At 35.4% G+C, this 20,808-nt stretch overlaps 1 protein-coding gene across 8 annotated transcripts in view; it reads right to left on the bottom strand.

The window, feature by feature from the left end:
• TRAK1 (trafficking kinesin protein 1) overlaps positions 1 to 20,808 on the bottom strand; it is a 78,072-nt gene that overhangs the window by 19,506 nt on the left and 37,758 nt on the right. For all 8 annotated transcript variants that reach the window (XM_072412283.1, XM_072412278.1, XM_072412280.1 and 5 more), the window contains 10 exons: positions 11,760 to 11,836; positions 10,139 to 10,255; positions 7,545 to 7,645; positions 5,759 to 5,867; positions 5,271 to 5,349; positions 4,188 to 4,318; positions 3,874 to 3,948; positions 3,128 to 3,265; positions 1,595 to 1,671; positions 5 to 247 (listed from right to left, as the gene is read on the bottom strand). In XM_072412283.1, coding sequence (XP_072268384.1) covers positions 5 to 247; positions 1,595 to 1,671; positions 3,128 to 3,265; positions 3,874 to 3,948; positions 4,188 to 4,318; positions 5,271 to 5,349; positions 5,759 to 5,867; positions 7,545 to 7,645; positions 10,139 to 10,255; positions 11,760 to 11,810 — 1,121 coding nt within the window. In that variant the 5' untranslated portion in view covers positions 11,811 to 11,836. The remainder of the gene's footprint in view (positions 1 to 4; positions 248 to 1,594; positions 1,672 to 3,127; positions 3,266 to 3,873; positions 3,949 to 4,187; positions 4,319 to 5,270; positions 5,350 to 5,758; positions 5,868 to 7,544; positions 7,646 to 10,138; positions 10,256 to 11,759; positions 11,837 to 20,808) is intronic.

The following is a 20,808-nucleotide window of genomic DNA, read 5'->3' as shown; positions in this document are numbered from 1 at the left end:
TAACCTGTTGTCAGATGACTCTGTCTCCAGGATAATGCTATTAGTTTTGTTATCAATAACTATGTTCGAGATATCCCCTCCATAGAGGCTAGAGCGTGGTGTGCTGACACAACTTGACATTAGAGAGTTCATTGCAGATGACTGGTTAGAGCCTGGGATGTTCATTGGAGAAGGAGCCAGAGATCTTTGCTTTACTACCTGGTTCACATTCCGCACGGTCTCAAACACACGCTTTGGATGATTGCCACTAAAAGAAAGAAGGTTGGGTCTTATGCCACTCATTCTTGTTATTCATATAAACTGCATATTTATTTTCTGCACTCTAGCACCCTATTATATTTAATAACTAAAATAAAGCACAATATGCAAGGTATACATAATAAAAAAGACTTATTTCAGTTCTCGGATATTAGTAATATGAATGAAACATTTTCCATATGTACAACATTTACCAACATATACAAACACATACAGAATAAAAGCTTAAAGGGTTAGGATACTTTTACAATGTATACTTACTGTTTCCACCTAAACTTTAACTTGCCCACCACTAACCCAGCTGCATACTTCCTGAGTTTTTGGAACTATGGCCAACCACAATAAATTTGTTGCTAATATATGTGTGCAGCTTAAGCAGAGTAGGGTTAGTTAAGGCCAGGAACAGGTCAGCAAACGGAGTAAGTATACTTACCCTAATGTAATGAACAATATTCTAACAATTGATCAGAGATAACTCAGAGAACAGTTAATACAAAAGAAGATTTGTATAGATACCACTAAGCTTATCATATGTACAACACAATATAAATGATTAAGCTTAAGTGCCAACCTATAGACATTAACAAAATCTATTCTTAACAAATGGTAAAAGAACTTTAAAAGGAGTAAAACCGGTCATCTCAAACTGCTTTTAAAATGAAATTTTTCAATGAATGCTTAAAGTGCGTCTTCAAAATATGTAAATACTTTGGTGTGCACATAGATGTGAACTTACACATATGCAGTTCAAACAGACATATGTTGAAGCATGCCATTATGAACATAAACTGAATGAGAGGAAAATACTGCAAAATACGCACTTATGAGGTCATGCCACCTAAAGTAGAATTCTCATCTTTGTATTTAGTAGGGTAGGAAGATGATTGTCAGTTTGTATTGCTGTCTGTATTTTCACTGTGAATGTTTCCTCAACTTTTGGAATGGAATGGGTTTTAGTTTACATTTTGTTGTTTGTTTCTACCTAGAGAGATTTACTGTACCTTCCCTTCCTGACCTAGAAGCATAACAGAGAATGAAAGAAAATTTCTACTAATTAATGGAGTTTCCTCCTGACAAAATAATTTCCATTGATATTTCCATTGGAAGCTTTAACGATCTAAACCAATTTACTGCACTGACTAACAGGATATTTTAAGCACAGTACAAAGTTCCTGCTGCATGCACCCAACAAAGTAGGTAGGAAATGGACTTTGGATGGGTGTTGGACATAAAATGCAAAGCTTGTAACTAATCAGTTTCTGTTTATGAAATATGCATGGTTTCTGGATAACACTGGTAGATAATTTATAAATAATCTATATTAAATATGTCCTACTTCATTTCAAAGGAGTCTGTATCATCTATCTGAAGCTCTTTCCTCATGGATCCTTCTATCTCAGCTGCTAAAGAGTCCTGTAATATAAAAAGAATGATTTATTACAATAGTAGTAGTCACCATGTCTACCACATCATGAATAATACCTACTGCTAAAGGTATGATGACTATTATGCGTATCACAATATTCACATGATGTGAATATGATAATATGATGTGAACACTACAGAATTACAGTAATTAGGTTTTCTGCCAAATAAGTGACATAGCAATGATGAGCAAGAGAAAGAACAATGAAGCTGGTCATTAAGGGAGGTTGTAACATTTATAGATTTAACAACTTATTATGAAAATATTCCATTAATATTCCACCAAGTTGCAAATAATGGGCCTGATATATTAAAGCTCTCCAAGGCTGGAAAATATACACTTTCATCAGCAAAGTGATCCAGCAAACCTGGAATTAATTTCCTAAGAGTAATTTGCTACTCTATCCTGGACCAGATCCATTCCAGGTTTGCTGGATCACCAGGTTCACTGATGAAAGTGTATAATTTCCAGCCTTGGAAAGCTTTAATAAATTAGGCCCAATGTCCTTTCTTCAATAAAGCAAGTCAAACTAGTCATTCTACATTGCAATCTTCTCTAACAGTGTGATCCATTAGCAAAGTATCACACGGTACAGGTACAATCTACAATAAAAAGCCTTTTGATCTCCTTAAATCAATTCTTAATAGGTGTTGATGATAAGCGTCAGTAGAAACCTTTTCTTCCTTTACCAACAAAATCATAAAGTGTAAAGAAGGTAGGTTTTAGGAGATTATAAAATACCAAACACATATATTTAAAGAGTTGAAATATAATAATGCAAAATATGCATTCCAAAAAAGGAAAGCATGTTTTAAGAGTATTTTCTGATTTATTTCTGACCTCGTGGAGCCCTGAGGATCCTTGGGCTTTAAGTTTAGAAAAAGCATGGTCCCAACATTTAGCTGTCAAAAATCAGTAACTCTAATGTCTACAAAAGTTCTAGAATTTGACAGATGACTTCCAGGGAACAAGCTTAGGGTTAGAGAGCAGGGAGCTTAATGTCAACTTGGAAGATGTTAACAATCTGGAAACTTGGGCCTGGAATGCAAGGACTTCTACAGGGACACTTGAACAGCTTAGGTTACTTGAACTACAACACTGTTGTTACTATACAAATGTTTTTGGATATATTAGGTTCACTAAAACAAGAGCAACACATTGCACACAAGTAGAAATATTCAGTGCTTTCACACAGGAGAATTCAGCACAGTCTTGTCCAGATAGTAAATTAAGGAACCTCACAGACTAATATGAACAGAGCTGTGATAACTGTAGAAGAAACACACCAATGGAGTCACAAGACATTTAATAAAGCATTCCTTATTATGCAGGAGATGACCCAGAGTAATTTTTTTAGCATGGGAGCATTCCTGTATTACGGACAGAACTGATAAGGAAGCCGTAAAAAAATATTGTATTTATTAAAAAACAAAAATATCTTACCATGGGAAATACACCCAGGGTGTGGTAACGTCTGGAAATGACATTTGGCATGGTTTTATTTCTAAGGTTTTTCAGCTCCTCCTGTGCCTCATGAAGCATTTCCATGCACTCTGCATACTTGTCTTCTAGCTCCCGCAGCTGTACACAGTAGAAAAAGTAGAGTAAATCATTAAAATGCACTACATAATGATTTTCGACAACCAGCTATGAGAGGAAAACTAACTATGGTTATGCACCTAAATACATTTTGCTCTGCTAGCAATATAAAGACTAAACATATTTAAATATTTCAATATTAGTGTGCAATGCTAAGCAATGATGTTTTTATACCCTCTAACACCAATACACAGCCACTGAAGTAAATAAAACACAACTATTAATATTATATATTAATATATATTAATTCCTCAGTATAAAAGTTTCCCAACAGTAAGCCTAATTTATTAAAGCTCTCCAAGACTGGAGAAGATAGAATATCATGGAATAGGCTTGGCAATCCAGCAAATCCGGAATGAATTTCCTAAAAATAATTTGCTATTAGTTGGCAAATGTTTTAAATCCTAGACCAAATCTATTTCAAGTTTGCTGGATCACCCAGGCTTACCCATGATAGTTTATCTTCTCTAGTCATTAGAGAATCTAAACCATTCATATATGAGCATGTACAACTACAAAAATAAGCCTGAAATATTTAAATTATTAGTACTATTTGCAATGAGTCCTTTTTAAACACTATATCATGTTACCTCTGCTGTAAGTTGTCGCTGAGCATCTTTAGCAGCTCCTAGGTGTTGTACCAGCTCCTCATTTTCCACCGCATACTGTAAGCAAAGAAAGATATAAAACACTCTTGTTATTTGTCATTTAAAACACTTTGATGTGGCAACATGTGAGATCTCAACATTTTGGTGGGAGAAAAAAAACTAAGAAACAAGCAGAATCCTAAAAAAAAACAGACAAAATATTATAATATTTAGCTTAACCCATAATTATTGTAAATTACCTGTACTATGGAAGCCATACTAGTAACATGTTTAAAATTTGTGCCCGGTGCACTTACTGCTTTTGCCTTTTTCTGAATGTCAACAATTTGTGACAGAAGATGAGTGATTTCCTCTTGTTGTCGTGCTGCATCTTCAGTCTTCTTTGCTAACTCCTCTGACAGGGTGGCAATCTGGATGTTTGCATCCCCTAAAATACAGCAATGTTGGGCAGATGAAATTTGTGTAATCTAATTATGTATAAGTAATTCCTTAGTGGCCTGCAGGCTAAACTAAAAAGAGAAAAGCTACCTATAATGATGCAGCAAAACAGCACATCAAGAAAAGATAGTTATTGCAGTACTATAATTGTGTGAGAGGACAGCAATGATAGGGAATATACTTAGTAGACCCAAGGGACAAGGAAACATTTTGTAAGGATGATATGAAGAATTACATATTAACAGTTTTCATTTTCAGAGCTACATGGCTTCCAAACTATCCCTATATGCTTTTCCTTAAAAAAAAAATAAATAAATAAATAAATAAACTTACTTTACAGAACTCAATAACCTAAACCAAAATATACTCCTATGACTAAGTGTAATGGACCAGACTACGCTGTACAATGATTCAGTTGAAGTGAGAGAGCCTAAAAGCAGGAAGCATTAGCTATGCCATATCTATAAAATCCATAGGGGAAATTAACAGAATTGGATGCAAACCAGACGTCCTATTTTTAACTTCTGCAATAGCTTTACAATGCATTTGTGACCCATGTGCCCAGAATCCACAGCAGCAAAATTCAGCGGTTTTGCAAAGTTCTGCAAAAGATTTATTACTAAAGATGAGACAGATTTTGAGTTCTCAGTGTGTATTTTTTTCCAATCTTATTCCATTTTTCCATATCTTATGTGCTAATAGAAATACAAGCAGGTACAGGAAACAGGAGACTCCCAAGGAATATTTTAAGCACCAGATCATACTAATGGTAAAAATATGGTAATAAAATATTTTTTATTCCTAGCTGTACCTGTTACTACAAATAAGTTGTCATTTTGAGTGGAGCAGTTCTGCTGCTTAAAGTCAACACGCATAGAAACTTCTGCATATATATTAAATACAAAACATTCACATTATTTGTAATTGTACAGATGACCTACTTAGTTCTTTCACACAGTCATTAACAAGCTGCTGCTCTTTCTCTTCATATGTGATGGTCTCAGTTTGCAGATGACATGCCTGTAAATAAGATAACACTTTGTAAATGTGCCATGTAACAAGAATATAAAATGTAGGCCCAAAAACTATTTGCATGGATAATTCTAGGAATTTTTGGCAAGTTCATGAGCTGCAAGCTGAAAGCATATGCTTATATAGATGGACAGCTCAGAAAAAAAAAATATTACAAACCAATGTTCAGAGTTTTTTTTATAGTATGTCTTGCATATCTTACAGAAATGTATTTATTTTCTAATAGACTGGTTTGAATTGTTACAGAATATGTCTGTTTGTTCCAATTTATTATAATTTACAAGTTTTTTTATTTATACATAACTAATTGGAAACATATTACACAATTTATACCACTAGATGTCACCAGACCTCAACTGTCTGCATGCAAATCATTTAATACAGTAAATGGGTGTACCTCTGACCGAAGAACAATGTTCTCATCCTCAAGATCTTTTAGTTTCTTTTGGAGAGAGTCAAATGGGAAATAATTTTGGACGGATAAAGAAGATTCATTCCTCTTCAGACTGTTTTAAAAACAAAAATATAAGTTAAAAGAAGACTATCATGACCATATACTAGTGCCAGTGAAGGAAAGGAGTGAAAAGGGAAATTGGGCCGGTGTGGGCAGGGACAAAGGATGGGGAGGAGACAAAGCTGGGAGGGGATAGTTTAGGGAGCTGCATTGTCTAATGGGGGTGTTAGAATACCAGAAGAATGAGTAAATGTTTTCCAATAAGGATTTACTAAAAAAAAAAAAAAGGTACATTAATGTAGGATGGACTAAGGTTGCAAGGAAGAGGCATAGATGAGGCTCTGTTATCATGGCACCATGCTGTGAGGCAGGCAGCTGTGCAGAGTGGTGATGGGCAAGTGCTTTTTTTTTTTTTTTTTTTTTTTGCTGGCCTGCTTTTTTCTTGTTCTACTATTTGAACTCCTTGTTCTATCAGCATATAACAATTTAGCAATACTGCACGCCCTTCTTTTATCACACACTGCACAAACAAAGGCACCTGCATCACTTTTCTCTTAGAACCAACTGCACGTTTTCTTGCTTTTACCACTAACTGGCTCCACATCCCACCCCTTTTCTCATCTTTAACTAGCAACCACACCTACATTCTCTGCTTTTGTTACCATCCAGCACACTTGCACCCTCTTCCCACTATAGTAAGGTGGTTACCATGCTTGCTTCACCCGAATCTTAACAACACACCAGCACCCTATTTGGTCAATTACCTGTGTGCTGTTGTGTTATTGGAGGGGACTGACATAACCCATTGAAATATGGAAAATATAAACCCCATGCTACCGCCCCTGTCACTGAAACTGAACCGATGGCCCCACAGCAGAATAATGCTTACCACATGGTCAGCTGTAAAAGCTGCATGTACTCTGCAAAGTTCTATAGTAGAAATAAAAGCAACAAACTTTTAAGCAGCACATTGGCTGAACATTTTCACTAAACAACATTGTTTTCAGAGTCACAGCAGATCCCTGCATGTTCATGAAAACAACAGGGTGAAGTAAAAATATAACAAATGCCTAGATCACTTAATTTATGTCTTACTGATGTCATCTGTCAACAGTTCTAAATATAAGTGCACTTCTGACCTCATTTCAAACCCTAGGGCACTCTATCGTCACACCTCTGCATGGGAAATGACATTTTAAACTTATACTAGAAACATTTCATATGCAATTCCTTGAGTGGTGAACTCCTGCCTGGGAGTGGTGAACTCCTGCCCCCCCCCCCCCCCCAATCATTCACTTCCTGCCCCAAATTAGGGGAATTGCCCTCTTAGCTCTTAGACATATGTTTCCATAGAATGACTTCCCTTCTACACATTTTTAAAATTTTGGAACGCCCCTAAGTTTTCCTTTTTTCATAAGTGACACCTGTCAGCAGTAAAAATACATATAGTACTAATAACATTAGAGAAGTGGGAAAAAAAAAAAAGGTTTTTACCTACTGATACAATTTAAATATTTAAATGCTTAATGTGTTTAGGCTGCTATTATTACCCTGTCCTGATATAGAAAGCTTTGTTGATCTTATCCTTTCTCAAATCCTCAATTCCACCTTATATACAAATAAACGGAACCGACATGAACAAGACATGAAGAGGTGGAGATCTCAGGAGGTGAAATTTACTTTGCCCAGGTAATGATATAACAATGAGTCTGTGAACTCTGGAACTTACGGTGTAGAACAGATGGACTCTGACTCACTCTCTTCAGCTGCACTGGTGTAAAATTGAAGCAGCTCATCTTTCATAGACAGTTCATGGCGTAATTGTGATACCTGAACATGACAATCATAATGAAGTCAGCTAAACTATAAAAGCCTTCAGATGCAAAAGAAAGAAAGCATGTAAACATCGTGTTCTATACAAGTTCAGACATAAGTGAGGCATACTACTCATTTAATTTCATGTTTGGGGTAAAAACATACAAATATTGACTGGATCAAGTTACAGACCTGGTGACACTGAGCAATGCAGTTATTATTTATAAAAAAAAAAAAGCCCGAAAATCATGCGAGAAATGAAACGGCAACAAATACCAAGGAATAGCAAATACAAAAAACTGTACTATAATAGTGGCTTTTTCCCGTATTGTACCCAAAAGATGCTATGAAAATAATTTTAAAAAATGTTGAAAAATATCCATTTAGACTGCTAGTTTCCCATATTGACTGAGATGATGCCACCTTTTACGGGTGCATCCAGCTTTTTGGAAGTGTCTATAAAAAAAAATCTGCCATGCTGGATTTAGTTATTATTTTGACTACACCACCTCTGATCCTCTTATTTATTTTCCCCATCACATGAGCCAAGGTTTCTCTACCTTTAATCACTGCCTAGAACACTTTTATCCATTTCCTTATAACTTTAAATTCTGTTTCTAGAGTATCTAGATTCTAATAATTTTATGCTGGAGGCCACCAAGTAAAGCCAGAAGAAGGAAGATTGGTCACTCTGGCTGCACATTGAACTAAAGGTTTTGTTACCAATTAACTGAAGATATCAGTAGCAATCAACTAATGTATCATTTTATCTACACTTTCTGAACCTGTATGTGTGAAAGCTCCCAGTCACAAGAGTTAAGATCTGCCATGACTGGAAGAATTCTTGCTTAGATATAATCACTGACACCATCAATCCCCCTGTTCCTGCAGCTATACAGCATTCATAGATACCAAGCATGAATGGAACTCATGATAGTTCCATTTCAGAATACAGTTTTGACCAGTATTTTACACAAATGACTGGTCCAAATAGTGAAGTATTATCTAATGTATATGTGCCTGTGGATTTTAAGATTGCCATAGAGATCAGACAATGGTCAGTTAAGCAAATCTTTCATATCTTTGATACATATAGCTCCTAGGTTCGTTTTTTCACCTGTTTTAGAGTAAACTTTGGGATTACTGTGATGTTTTCTCACTTGTCAGGTTACAAAACAAAATGCACAGCCCAAGGTAGGAAAGAAAATATTGAGACTGAAATAAAATTTAACAGATGGCAAGTATAATTGCACATTTTTCCAGCTGACCATTATCATTAGGCCAAGATAAGGCTGAACCCATATTTATCTGCTCAGTGACCGGTACAGGCAATGTGACATTTCATCGCAATGTTAACATACCTGTCAATCCCATTAGACCAACATCTAGTATCTTAACCTGCCCAAAAACTGAGGGGGTACAGCCAACCTTTGGGGCATAATTTGGCCATGCCCAGGAGCTGCATATCTACTAAGAACTGCAGAAAGCTTCAGAATTCACATGTTGGCTTAGGTAGATTTTCTAAAGGATAGTTAAACCCAAAACCAAAAATTTAAATACTACATCTTACCATTTCAATTTGTTTCTTAGGCCATTTTTTTCTGCAAGTACAGAAGTATTAGTTGTTCCTGCAAGAAATCTAGTCTCCTTGCATCTCAAACAATTTAAATCATCCCAAACTATTTTCTGTGAACTACAAAAAAATTGGTTTATTTAATGAGATGATGACAAAAGCGGATGTCATGGCTAAAACCATGACATCTAAAGGCTGGAAAGCTGTAATGTATAACTTAACTGGGGGTTTAGAAAGCCTTTAAAGGCAGTCTATAACCAAGCACAATATTTGAGAGGTAAGCCTAATTTGGAACTGAAGAAATTCCTAGAATATATAACAGTTTTAGGGCATTTCTGTTACACAGAGAACTAGATTGCAGTCTAGAACTTAGTGCGATTTCATCTAAGTGCAATCATTCATGTCACTTTGATCTTACCATTGTTAAACATTATAACAGTCATTAATCAAATGAAATGAGACCTTCCATTTTTAATCTGGTTACTACAAGCAACTAAATCAACTGTAAACTATTTTTTGCTTGGAATGGATTTCGCCTTTAACATAAAAGCATATGTATAGTGTCCACATGCGTTTCAAAAACTAGTTATTAAATCACTTCATATCCAGTTGTACAATATTTCCTTCGCATTTATGTGGTCAGTAGGCAGGGTACCCTAAGAGAAAGGTAAGGGTCTATAAATGTATCCATTTAAAGTTATTCAATGTGCTACATGGCTATAATCCATAACCTTTATCTTTACAAGCGTGAGACAATAAAAGTGAAATTTTGAGCTGGTCTGTGCTATCTACATGTCTTCTGAACTGATTGGTCCTTTTGGAAACACTTGGAAATACTACTTGCACTATGAACTTAGGGCACCAGAAACTTTTAAGTAAATGTGCAAATGATAGCTATAAACTTGTCACTTCAATGTTAAGAAACGTTACTTTACCTCTTCTCTAATGTGCTCTACTTGCTCTTCAAGGTATTCATTCCTTTCTGTAAGGGTTTTATTCTTCTTTAACAAAGACTGACCAATCCGAGCAGCCAATTCTAGATCTCGTTCTTTCTGTGTGCATTAAGTAAGACAAAATACAAATACTTATTGTTACATAACAATACAGGTATATAGCATTATTATTTAGTCACAATGAATAGAGTTTTTTTCTTTCACAATATTCTTGCAAACCACATAGGGCAAAGAACAACAACTGCCTGACATTGACACAATAAAGTAGGTGCTCTTATGTATCTGGAAAAAAAATGGTCACTAGGTGCTTAGTATCATTAATGGATCACTTATACAAAGACATTGTTTATTTTGTTGCTATCAGCTACCATTACCTGTCTGACACACCCTCATCATCTTTTACAAAATGACTGCATGAATGTCTATAAAACTACCTACCAACATTTATAACACTTTTTACAATCCACTTTTTACAGACTTGTCATTTGGGAGTATCAACTACAGGTTAGTAATTCTAATGTTCGACAATACATCAAACTTTCCAAAAACTCTGCATAATTATCATGGCTAGATTGTACAATTTGAGTCACTCAGTTCCTCTGTACTACTGGAGACAAAGAAAAGTCAGAATGTCCCCATATTACCAGTAACAGTATAGATGAAGAGTTTGGGAGGTCAATGTTAACAAATAAGAGAGTGACGCTAGTTAGAAAAAAAAAAAACATGGACCACCAAGAACATGGGTCGCAATTAAAGGTTGATTAGTTAGGGGTGAGAAATCATCAGTTAGGGAGTATGTTTATTTTAAGACTCATCTATTGTAATTGGCTCAGCAGCAATTCCTTCCTTTAAAGTGCCTAACGTATTATATGCATGTTAGGAGATGTTATCAGGTTACCTCCTTCAAAAGGAAAAGTGTAGCTTAAAGTACATTCATTCCCTGTTACTACTGTCAGATCTGCAGTGTCTTTTTCACTGCATATGCAGAAGTTGCTGCCCTACCAGTAAACCTTTCAGTGGTGTGTTTCCAGAGGGGGATATGCCCAATACTCAATACAATGCCCAATACTCAATACAATGCCCAATACAATAGGTTTGGCTGAATTATTTGGGAAAAGAAGCCCAATGACAATCTCCTAAGAGCAACTCGTGCCCAGAAGATGCTGGAAAACTAAACATTTTAGTTTACCCTTACAATGTAAGAAAAATTTGTTCAATCCAAAGAAAAAATGTTAAGGAGACACTTATGGAACTGAACTGTGTTTCAGATCTTAGGTTTGCTTTACCAGGTTAGTTTATACATTTTTATATGCTTAATTCTATACAATATATTTACAAGTCTGAACAATTCATGCAGTTTAATTACCATTTAAAACAGTTTGTAAAACCTATACTTTAGAAAAGTGGAAAGATTGAAAAAATAAAAAAAAAGGTCTAGAAGAAATGTATTCATTGAAAATCTTGCTTGCAACATTGTGCTCTGAACAACAGTGAAATTTCTACACGGTACTTTGACTTGCAGATAGTAAGGTCACGGAAATAAATGCAAATTGGTGGCAGACTCCACAAGAGATAATCACTCTGCTGTATTTACAGAACTTACCTCTTCTAGCAGACGTGTTACAGCATCTATATCATTGTATGTTTTAGTCATCTGGCCAACTCGTTCAGCACATAAAACTGAAACACAGAAAGAAAAGGAAAAAATAGTAAATAATGTGTATATCATTATATAAATTAACAAAGTATATCTAAATCCAATTTTTTTTCACAGAAAAGAAAGGTTACAACCCATGTCATCTGCTATTTGTGTCTCCTCAATGCGATTTCTCTTTTTTTTCTGTGCTCTAGCTGTAAAGAAATGTGAAAGGATAACTTTCCAATGTGAGGAAAAACCCCCTTTCTCAGCCAGGTGACACAGTAAGTTTCTCCACTGAAAGATTTTCGCCTATATTTCTGTTCTGGTTACAACTCAAACTTTTTTCATTCCTGGTGAGTTTTGCCTGTAGATATACTTTAATTCAAAAGGGATTCTGCCATCCAGCAAAACATTTGCATACATAGGCTTTTATGGAAGCATTTATTTACGAAATTGGCATTGGTCTTGGATCATTGGTTCTAAAAATGCCAACTTGAACTAATTTTTTTGTATTTGACTCATAAAGAAAATGCTTCAAAGCCTTATTACACTTGTGTACACAACAATACAGAATTTTATTTTTAATATATATATATATATATATATATATATATATATATATATATATATATATATATATATATACACACACATACACACACACACATACTTTAAAATATTATATTTCCTGGTAATTAACAAACGGTGACAGATCAGACGGTGACAAATCTTTATCAAGAGACAAACCCCTATATTGAATATAATATAGAATATATTGAATATAATGTAATAGTAAAACAAATTTTTTTTTTTGTTATAAAAATGTTTGCGAAAACGTTATATTTTTCTTTTATTTTATATATTAATAAAACTTTTAAAATACAGAACATTTTGATTTTATACCAGTTTGATTATTTGCAAAACAATAAAATGCTAAACATTACCATACATCTATGAGCAGTATGCTCCAAAAACATGTCAAGGGGGGAGAATACAATGATTAAATAGGTTAGAATAACCTTTCTTGTTTTTTTCCCATTGGGGAACCCTTATAAATAACTTTCAGATCTTCAGAGCACCCCTTCCAAAATTACTATATGCACAGTTCACAATTAGATTAGTGTAGTGTTCAGTGGGAAGAATGCCCAAAAAAGTGTCAGGTAAACTGACCTGACAGGTACAAATTGCTCAAAGAACCCTTAGCAATCCCTGGAGGACACTGCACTAGAAGATTTATAACTTATCTATCATTCTGCTTATTGATTTCCCTATGATTGGATAGTATGTTCTGACCATTGGTTGTCAGGTATGCATGCTAACCTTTAAACCTTCATGTAAATATATTGTTAAAATATATGTTCTGCTAAAGAAAATAAACATTCACAACAAAACATGCTTCTTTATTTATCTCTTTGGTTGTTCTGCTGCCTTGACAACAATTCTTTCATCTGATCTACAAGTACTGATAATATAAAGCTGTCCTTTTGTTATCTATGTATACATTTATCTCATTTACTTTCACCACCCTCAATACTGCCTACTTGCCCTGAGAAGTGTACGTGCAACACAACTCAGATATTTTTAGTCTACATGATGAATAATCGGCGGATGATGACAGTGTCTGATAAGTTAATTTCAAGTAATAAATAAAAAGCAAGGTGCAGCTCAAGACACTCCTATCACTGGTTCAACACTACTTGTGTCTCAAACGCACCTTTCGGAGGACACTCCTAAAACTCATTACAAGATAGCAGTAGAGTCAAAAAGAATGATGTATGATACACACGCACACAAACATATATATATATATATATATATATATATATACACATTGGGCCTGATTTATTAAAGCTCTCCAAGGCTGGAGAAGATACACCAGTGAACCTGGGTAATCCAGCAAATCTGTAATGTACCTGGTCCAGAATTGAAAACATTTGCAAACAAATAGCAAATTATTTCCATTCCAATCTATTCTAGGTTTGCTGGATCACCCAGCTTCACTGATGAAAATGTATCCTCTCCAGCCTTAGAGAGCGTTAATAAATTAATTACTTATTAATTTATTAACGTTTCTCTTTAAATTGGATATAAAACCAATTATTGCACCAATACATTTAGACAGACAAAATTTAAAGGCCTTTCATTTATAAAATGATTTTCTCACCTTTTATTAATTATAAAATAATTCTCTTGGAACAAAATATTTAACGCACAAAGACCTATTACATTTGGTAGCCATCATGCGATTTAGAATATTGATCAGACTGAATTATCTGCATATAAGGTGCACAGGGAGTAATCACACCATCTGCTGTTCTACCAAAAGTTTGAAGGGATGGCAATGTCATTTTAGTACAAACCGAAGCAGTGAAAACATGGCAGAAGTTTTAGAGAATATGGGCCTGATTTATGAAAGCTCTCCATGGCTGGAGAGGATACACTTTCACCAGTGAAGCTAGATGATCCAGCAAACCTGGAATGGATTTCTTTAAAGTAATTTGCTATTAATTAGCAAATGTTTTGAATCCTGGACCAGATCCATACCAGGCTTGCTGGACCACCCAGCTTCACTGATGAAAGTGTATTCTATCCAGCCTTTGGAGAGCTTTCATAAATCAGGCCCAGTATCTTCTTCTACAGCTCAGACAGAGCTTTATTATTTGTAGACTCACAATTCTTTGCGTCAAGATTATAGGACAGGCAAGTCTATCTTTAACATAGCCTAGAGAGGATTCACACACAAAAATGGGTCATTTAAGTGACCTATGACATTGGAGAAGGAAAGCTGTAATTTCTCTTTTATGAACCGCATGAATAGTACTGTAAGTACTCTGCTTGTTTCTGGATGCTGAGATGCATTCTTAAGAGGTAGAAGTGGCTCTGCATTCCTGTTGATGACACCTGCATTACCTCATCATATTTCAGTAGACTCAGAGGATGAACTCTATGGCACCAGGGAACTAATGTAGAACAAGGAAATGTTGTCTCAATACTACAGATTTAAAAAAAAAAAAAAAATTGAGATCTTTTTAAAAAGTATGTTTTTTCCACGAAATAACATTTATTAAAAAGCAAGCTACTGTGTTAATCAACTTGTAATGTTCTATAATATATATGTTTACCTCCTATGGCACTTTAAGACTGTACTGAATTATTATGTTTTTCCTTTTTTCTGATATCCTTATGGAATATCCGTGAAGCAATAGCTTCAAGACAACAACAAGCAAAGAGATAGCAACTTTTGTCCTGTGATCCAAAGTTCATTTTATCAAGTTTACCTTTAATTGCTATTCCTGAAGCTTTAATAAGATAACACAAAGATTGTGTCTAAGGCTATTTCAATTTAGTTGAATTTTGTACAGTCAGCAAAATATTTAATTATGGTAACACTCTCCCCAGTTCCTCTTTCAGTGTTGATGTTCAATACAACTTTTTGCCCCATTCTGTTCCTATTAAGGATGTCAAACAAGGGATATACCGGTACCATTTGTAAAAAAGAATACATTGCTGGGTTCTAGAAAACTGCTTGCACGCTGCATAAAGTGCCAATACCACTTTGAACAGAAAGCGAGGCTGCTAAGAGACATTTCTATAAACTCAGCTACAGACAACATATTGATTACAGGCCCTGCTTCAATTTATTGGTAGTTTCTTTAATTCTGTCAGTCTTTTGATGTGGTAAAAATAAGGAGTTGGAAATGGACATGCCTGGCTTTTGGGTCAAGTGTTCAGAACTACTGCAACCTAAAAGAGGCTGAGAACATTTCTATTTCTGCTCAGTAATACATCTAGAACGCAAAGTGTAAACGTGAGCAAAGCAAGTGATTTTAGGAAGAGAGGAAGGCAGCTAAGTAAAATCAATTTAGGTGCTGTAAGATCTAAGGCTCCATGTATGTGATCTTTTGGTCATTACAGACCTATCATGCCCTGTTTTGCACTTTATCTCTGCATGCTGTGAGCCACCCAGGTAGAATACCAGGAATTTGCTTCTTTATATTGGAGTTGCCTCACTCATGACTGCTTGGGAAATATTCAAGATGCATCAACAGCAAAGAATTATCAATGCAGAAGAATCCCGGATCCTTGCTCTGCCCTTCCAAAGGTACAATTTCCTCTCCAACAGAGTAAGCAGCACAGCAGGGACATCACTAAATTTCACTTTAGAATTACATAACACTAAAAGATAACACTGCATTAGATGATCTCACACTGAAGATATATATAGTACAGTATATATATCAGGGTAAAGAATGGGGGTTCCTTAGTTACATGTCTGGAAATCCACTGCTGGGTTTTATGGTGCAAATACAAAAAGTAAACCTTCAGTTATGATTAAGCACTATTGCCACATACAGATGGTTCCCTATAGGATAGAAAATATTTACTTTTTTGTTTTTAGGCCTACTTTAAGGTTTTAGGTATTCCCTTTCTAATAAACTCGTCCACTAGATAACAGCTTTCTGAGTTCTTCTCTAAATATCATCTAAAGGCTTTACATATTTTCAGAAAGACTGTTTCCATAGTTCTCCTTGTTATAAACCTTACTGCTGTTTAATCCAGACATTTGCACATTTCCATGCTCTGCAAATTAGAGCACATGCAAATTATCCTGGAGACAGAAGGCAAACTTTTTTTTAACTTAATTAAAAAGCAAACTTTGTTCCTACCCCTTATTTCCACATTGCGGTTTCCTTAGAAACAATTTCTTTGTAGTTCGCGGTTTGACATGTTAGATTCCAAGCAGCAATAATCATTGTTACTATAGAAACATGGCTTTGCTCTGAAGAACTGAGAACGCTCTTTAGAATTCAACAGTATAAATACCTAGCCATAACTATAATTATCGACAAAACTTTAATTCCAAAGACGTGCAGTATGTGACCACATATCTTGTCTGGATAAAAGCCAAACAATGTCTGCCAGCAGTCCAAAACAATAGTGCCCAATAACCTAATGCCTGGATTGGGTAATCATGTTATCAAAAAAAACAAAATGTAGCCATGCAAAAAAAGCAAGCTAAAATCTGTTTTTAAGCCATATTGGTAACATTAAAACTGAATTTCCATTTTACTATCACTCTTGCACAGTTGTGCAGCTTTTTTTTTTTTGCACATATACTGCTTACTCTAATTTCACTGCACACACATTTCACAGTGTGCATAAGAAGCTGAAGCAAGTCATGATGGAGGCATACTCATTTTCTTGGTTAGAGGACATTAGCATCATCTAGCTGTTTTCCTCTAGCTTACGGTCCCTGGTCTGTTCCTTTCATTCATTGGATATCAGTTCTGTCAATCATGGAGGCTCGGCATCACATGTGAATGGTGTAATAGCTTTGTGGTGCAATAAATCCATGTACAGTGCCCTGATAGCTCCATCTATCAACCACGACTGCCTTGCAGAGAATATGTAAGGATGTCACCTTAAACCAGGTATGTAATGAAAACAGAAAGGATAGAATGAATGGATGCAACTGGATGCTATAGGAAATAAGCTGTTGGAAACTATTCTCAAAACACAATGATAAATGAGGCCCACTACAATGGTATAAGGAAAAAATGGCCTATTTTAAAAGATTGGTAAAATATCTGGTATTCATTAACTGCCCCATTACCAAATACAGAGTTCGATATAAAAAGGTACAGTGCAAAAAAAAAATGAAAATAAAATGATGCTGCTTTTAAATACCAATAAGGGCTACTGGATGACAGAATAAAAGAGCCAGTTACTATGTATGTACAAATTTCATAAAGTACACAAAAAACTTTCTTTACCCTCCCTTACAGAGACACATTCTCCTTGTATTATGTCACCCCATGCTATTTATGGATCCATCAGGATGGATCCATGAACGACCGATGGGGAAAGACCACAGCTCAATGCAAGGGAGGAGAGAACAGTGGGGTGCCGCTCGCTCCCCTTTCCCCCTCTGCTCTTCATAGAACAGAATGGGCTCTGTGAGCACAGCACTTGTTTGTTTATCTGTCATTCCTTGTTTTTGGAAACAATAATGAAAGATCATTTCCAGTGACAAAAATGAAGGACTTGATGTAAAAAATAAAAAAGGTCAGATTATCCATTGGACTATTTTAGCACAGTACCACTAACTAAATTGTAATAACTGTATATGTCAAGCACAAACCAGCTCCAGCAGCATTGGAAGTTCTTGCTGGTATTGGCTCATTGTTTTAAATGCTTTTTTAGTAACCCTCCTGAGAACTGTGTTCTTTAATATACAAAAATACATTGTTCACTTTGTTCTTACGACAAACATTTCTATTGTATAATGTAGTTATTTTTGACTGTAAAATGTTTGCCTATAATAAGCTTATTACCAAAGTTAATATGCAAATATGGTAACAATGGAAGACAGGATAAACAGAAGCATTACATTTTACCCTCACACAGGAGAACAATATTGCATTGTGTCTAGATTTTAAATCTCTAGATGAGGTAATCAAACAATAAATAAAAATATTATAAAGTATTTCTGCTCTTGAGGCGGCCAATCAAAACCTAAGACATTGTAGTAAAGGCTAATTATTAAGAATTTAAGGAAGAATACAACATAGATGCCCTCTTTGCTGTTTTTTTGGTGTATAATGGCTTTTAAAAAAAGTGTTTTTAATTGCACAACACCAAGGGAGGATTTCAGGTCAAAATTGATGCAAACCAACCACCAATGAACAAATAAATAACATTGTTTTGAAACAGAACATTTACCTGGGCCCATTTTGAAATGTACTTGAAGACAATGTCATTTTGAGTATTCGGAAAAAATGACTGCGCCATTTGCCCACCACAGCAAGGTATATTCATCTTCTCAGTGATGCCCCACACTCTCCTGCCTGATCAACAGCTCTATTACACTAAAGAAGGGCTTCTAAGTATAGAAGAGTATGTGACATTCCCTATATGACCCCACATCCTAATATTGGACTTGGTCAGCCAATTGGGAAGCCCAAACGCTCTAAAATGAGCAGAGCAGTTACATTATTTAGCCAAGCCCTGAAAGTATTTGACATATTCGTTTATTCAGAAAATTCCAGCAATGGGCAGGTGGGTATATCGCGATGAGGAGGTGGGCTATCAGTAGGCACTGCCACTTTCCTATAAATAGGCAAGTAACAAGAGTCCAGTAAATGTGTCCTTCCTGAAGCAAGTGTTATGTTATGTTCACTCTCGATAGATGGGAGTGAAAATCTTTTTAGTTCTGACCGTTATATGTTGCTTTTAGTGTAGGAGAAACAGCAAAGAATGTGGGTTTGGGAATGTATCTCCAACAAAAAGGGTACGAAAAGTGATTTTCAGATCACCTGATTTACAACAACAAGCAAATGTGATGGACTGGTGCAGTACAGCAACACCTGGATAAAGGTCTAGTACCAAAGCAGGTATTCCCCAAGCATGCATTTAAAGCCTTTGTTTCCAATATCCACTGGCATGTATTTCACTATGCTTGTATTTTCCACTTTAGCTGATAATAGGTATTGCTACCTGTAATTACCACAAAATGGTAAATGAATGACAAAGTATTCTCAGATTTATATTTTGGACCTGTATGAGCCAAACATAAATTAGCTAAATAATTACATCATAGTTGTGTTGTTCCTGTATTCATTCTTTCCACAGTTTCTAAATTTGATCAACTTCCTTGTAAATCACCAATGTCATGTCAGGCAACGCCTAGTGGAAGCTCAGGCCCGAGGGTACAATGCTAAATATAAACTGGCTTCATGACCTGAAAAATAATACTTATGTTTCTGCTGTAATATTTTCTCATATTACAGCTACAGGCACAAAATAACTCTAATCACAAAAAAAGGGCAAACAGTTTTTTTTTTTCAAGTGACAAAGGTTGGACATCATTTCTACATTGTCTTGTTTTCTTCTTGTGACAACAGCTCATACCAGAAGCACAGTCATTGTTGGGGACAGGACAGATCATTACAACTGATGCTGAGAAGAATGATACAGGACAACAAATATTAGGGGGCATCAGAGCCCTTCAGCAGCCTGCCTGACCATGGCTATCTCCAAAATCCATTAAAGAAATGAATGTAAGACAAAAATAGGCATGAAATGTGTTATTTGCACAATTACCTTTATAATAAAGGAAACATTCCTAAAATAAAAAATGAAAATTAATGAAGTTATTACATCTAAAAACTAAATTTAACATTATTATATTTTTGTTTTTTGATTTGAAGACACTTTATTGAGGTAATTTTGTTAATAACAGTACAATAGTTCTGATACTTGACTTTCAGACGGCCAGTGTCCCTTTTCCCCATTTCAGATTCCATACCACTTTTCAGTTTTCAAAACTTCTCAGCGAGTCAGATGTTTGTGCTTCCCACTGTGCCTTGTGGTTTCACCCTCTGGCGGCTACATCACTGCTTAGACCTATACCTGCACAGCTGCCAGATGTTCGAACCACAGAGAGCTTTAGAAAACACGGCATCCAAAATTTCAGAAATTGCAGGATGACCAACAGAGGTATCCACACAGGGAAACAAGCCAATGGAGGGGTTAGTTTTTTAGGTCTTTTGTAGAACACTTTCAACTTGAAATGTTGGCGACCAACAGGGATATGTAAACTGACCAGTGAAGTACAATTCAATATCAGAAATATTCCATAGTATCCAAAAATGTTGAGTGAGGTAAGGTCAGAGCAGTTTTGTACTGTTCACTGTTCTCTGCAGAAGTGTGTAGGACCTCCCCACCTCCTAAATTGTAAGCTCCTCCGGGCAGGGTCCTCCACTCCTCCTGCATCACTGTCTGTACCGGTCTGTCATTTGCAACATTTATTTAGTGTACATAGCTGTGTAATATGTTGGTGCTATATATCTCGTATTATTATTAATATTATTATTATTATTATTAATAATATTATTAATAACAATATTAAAAAGTGATTGAGATTTAAAAAAAAATAAAAAATCCGCTGTTGAGGTCACTGAAGTAACAGCAGTAGTTTAAATTGTAAGTGTGTTATTTAACAAATCCCTGC

The sequence above is a fragment of the Pyxicephalus adspersus genome, chromosome 5, assembly GCF_032062135.1.
Source record: "Pyxicephalus adspersus chromosome 5, UCB_Pads_2.0, whole genome shotgun sequence".
In the NCBI taxonomy this organism is placed as follows: domain Eukaryota; kingdom Metazoa; phylum Chordata; class Amphibia; order Anura; family Pyxicephalidae; genus Pyxicephalus; species Pyxicephalus adspersus.
This window is presented reverse-complemented; position numbering and strand designations above follow the sequence as displayed.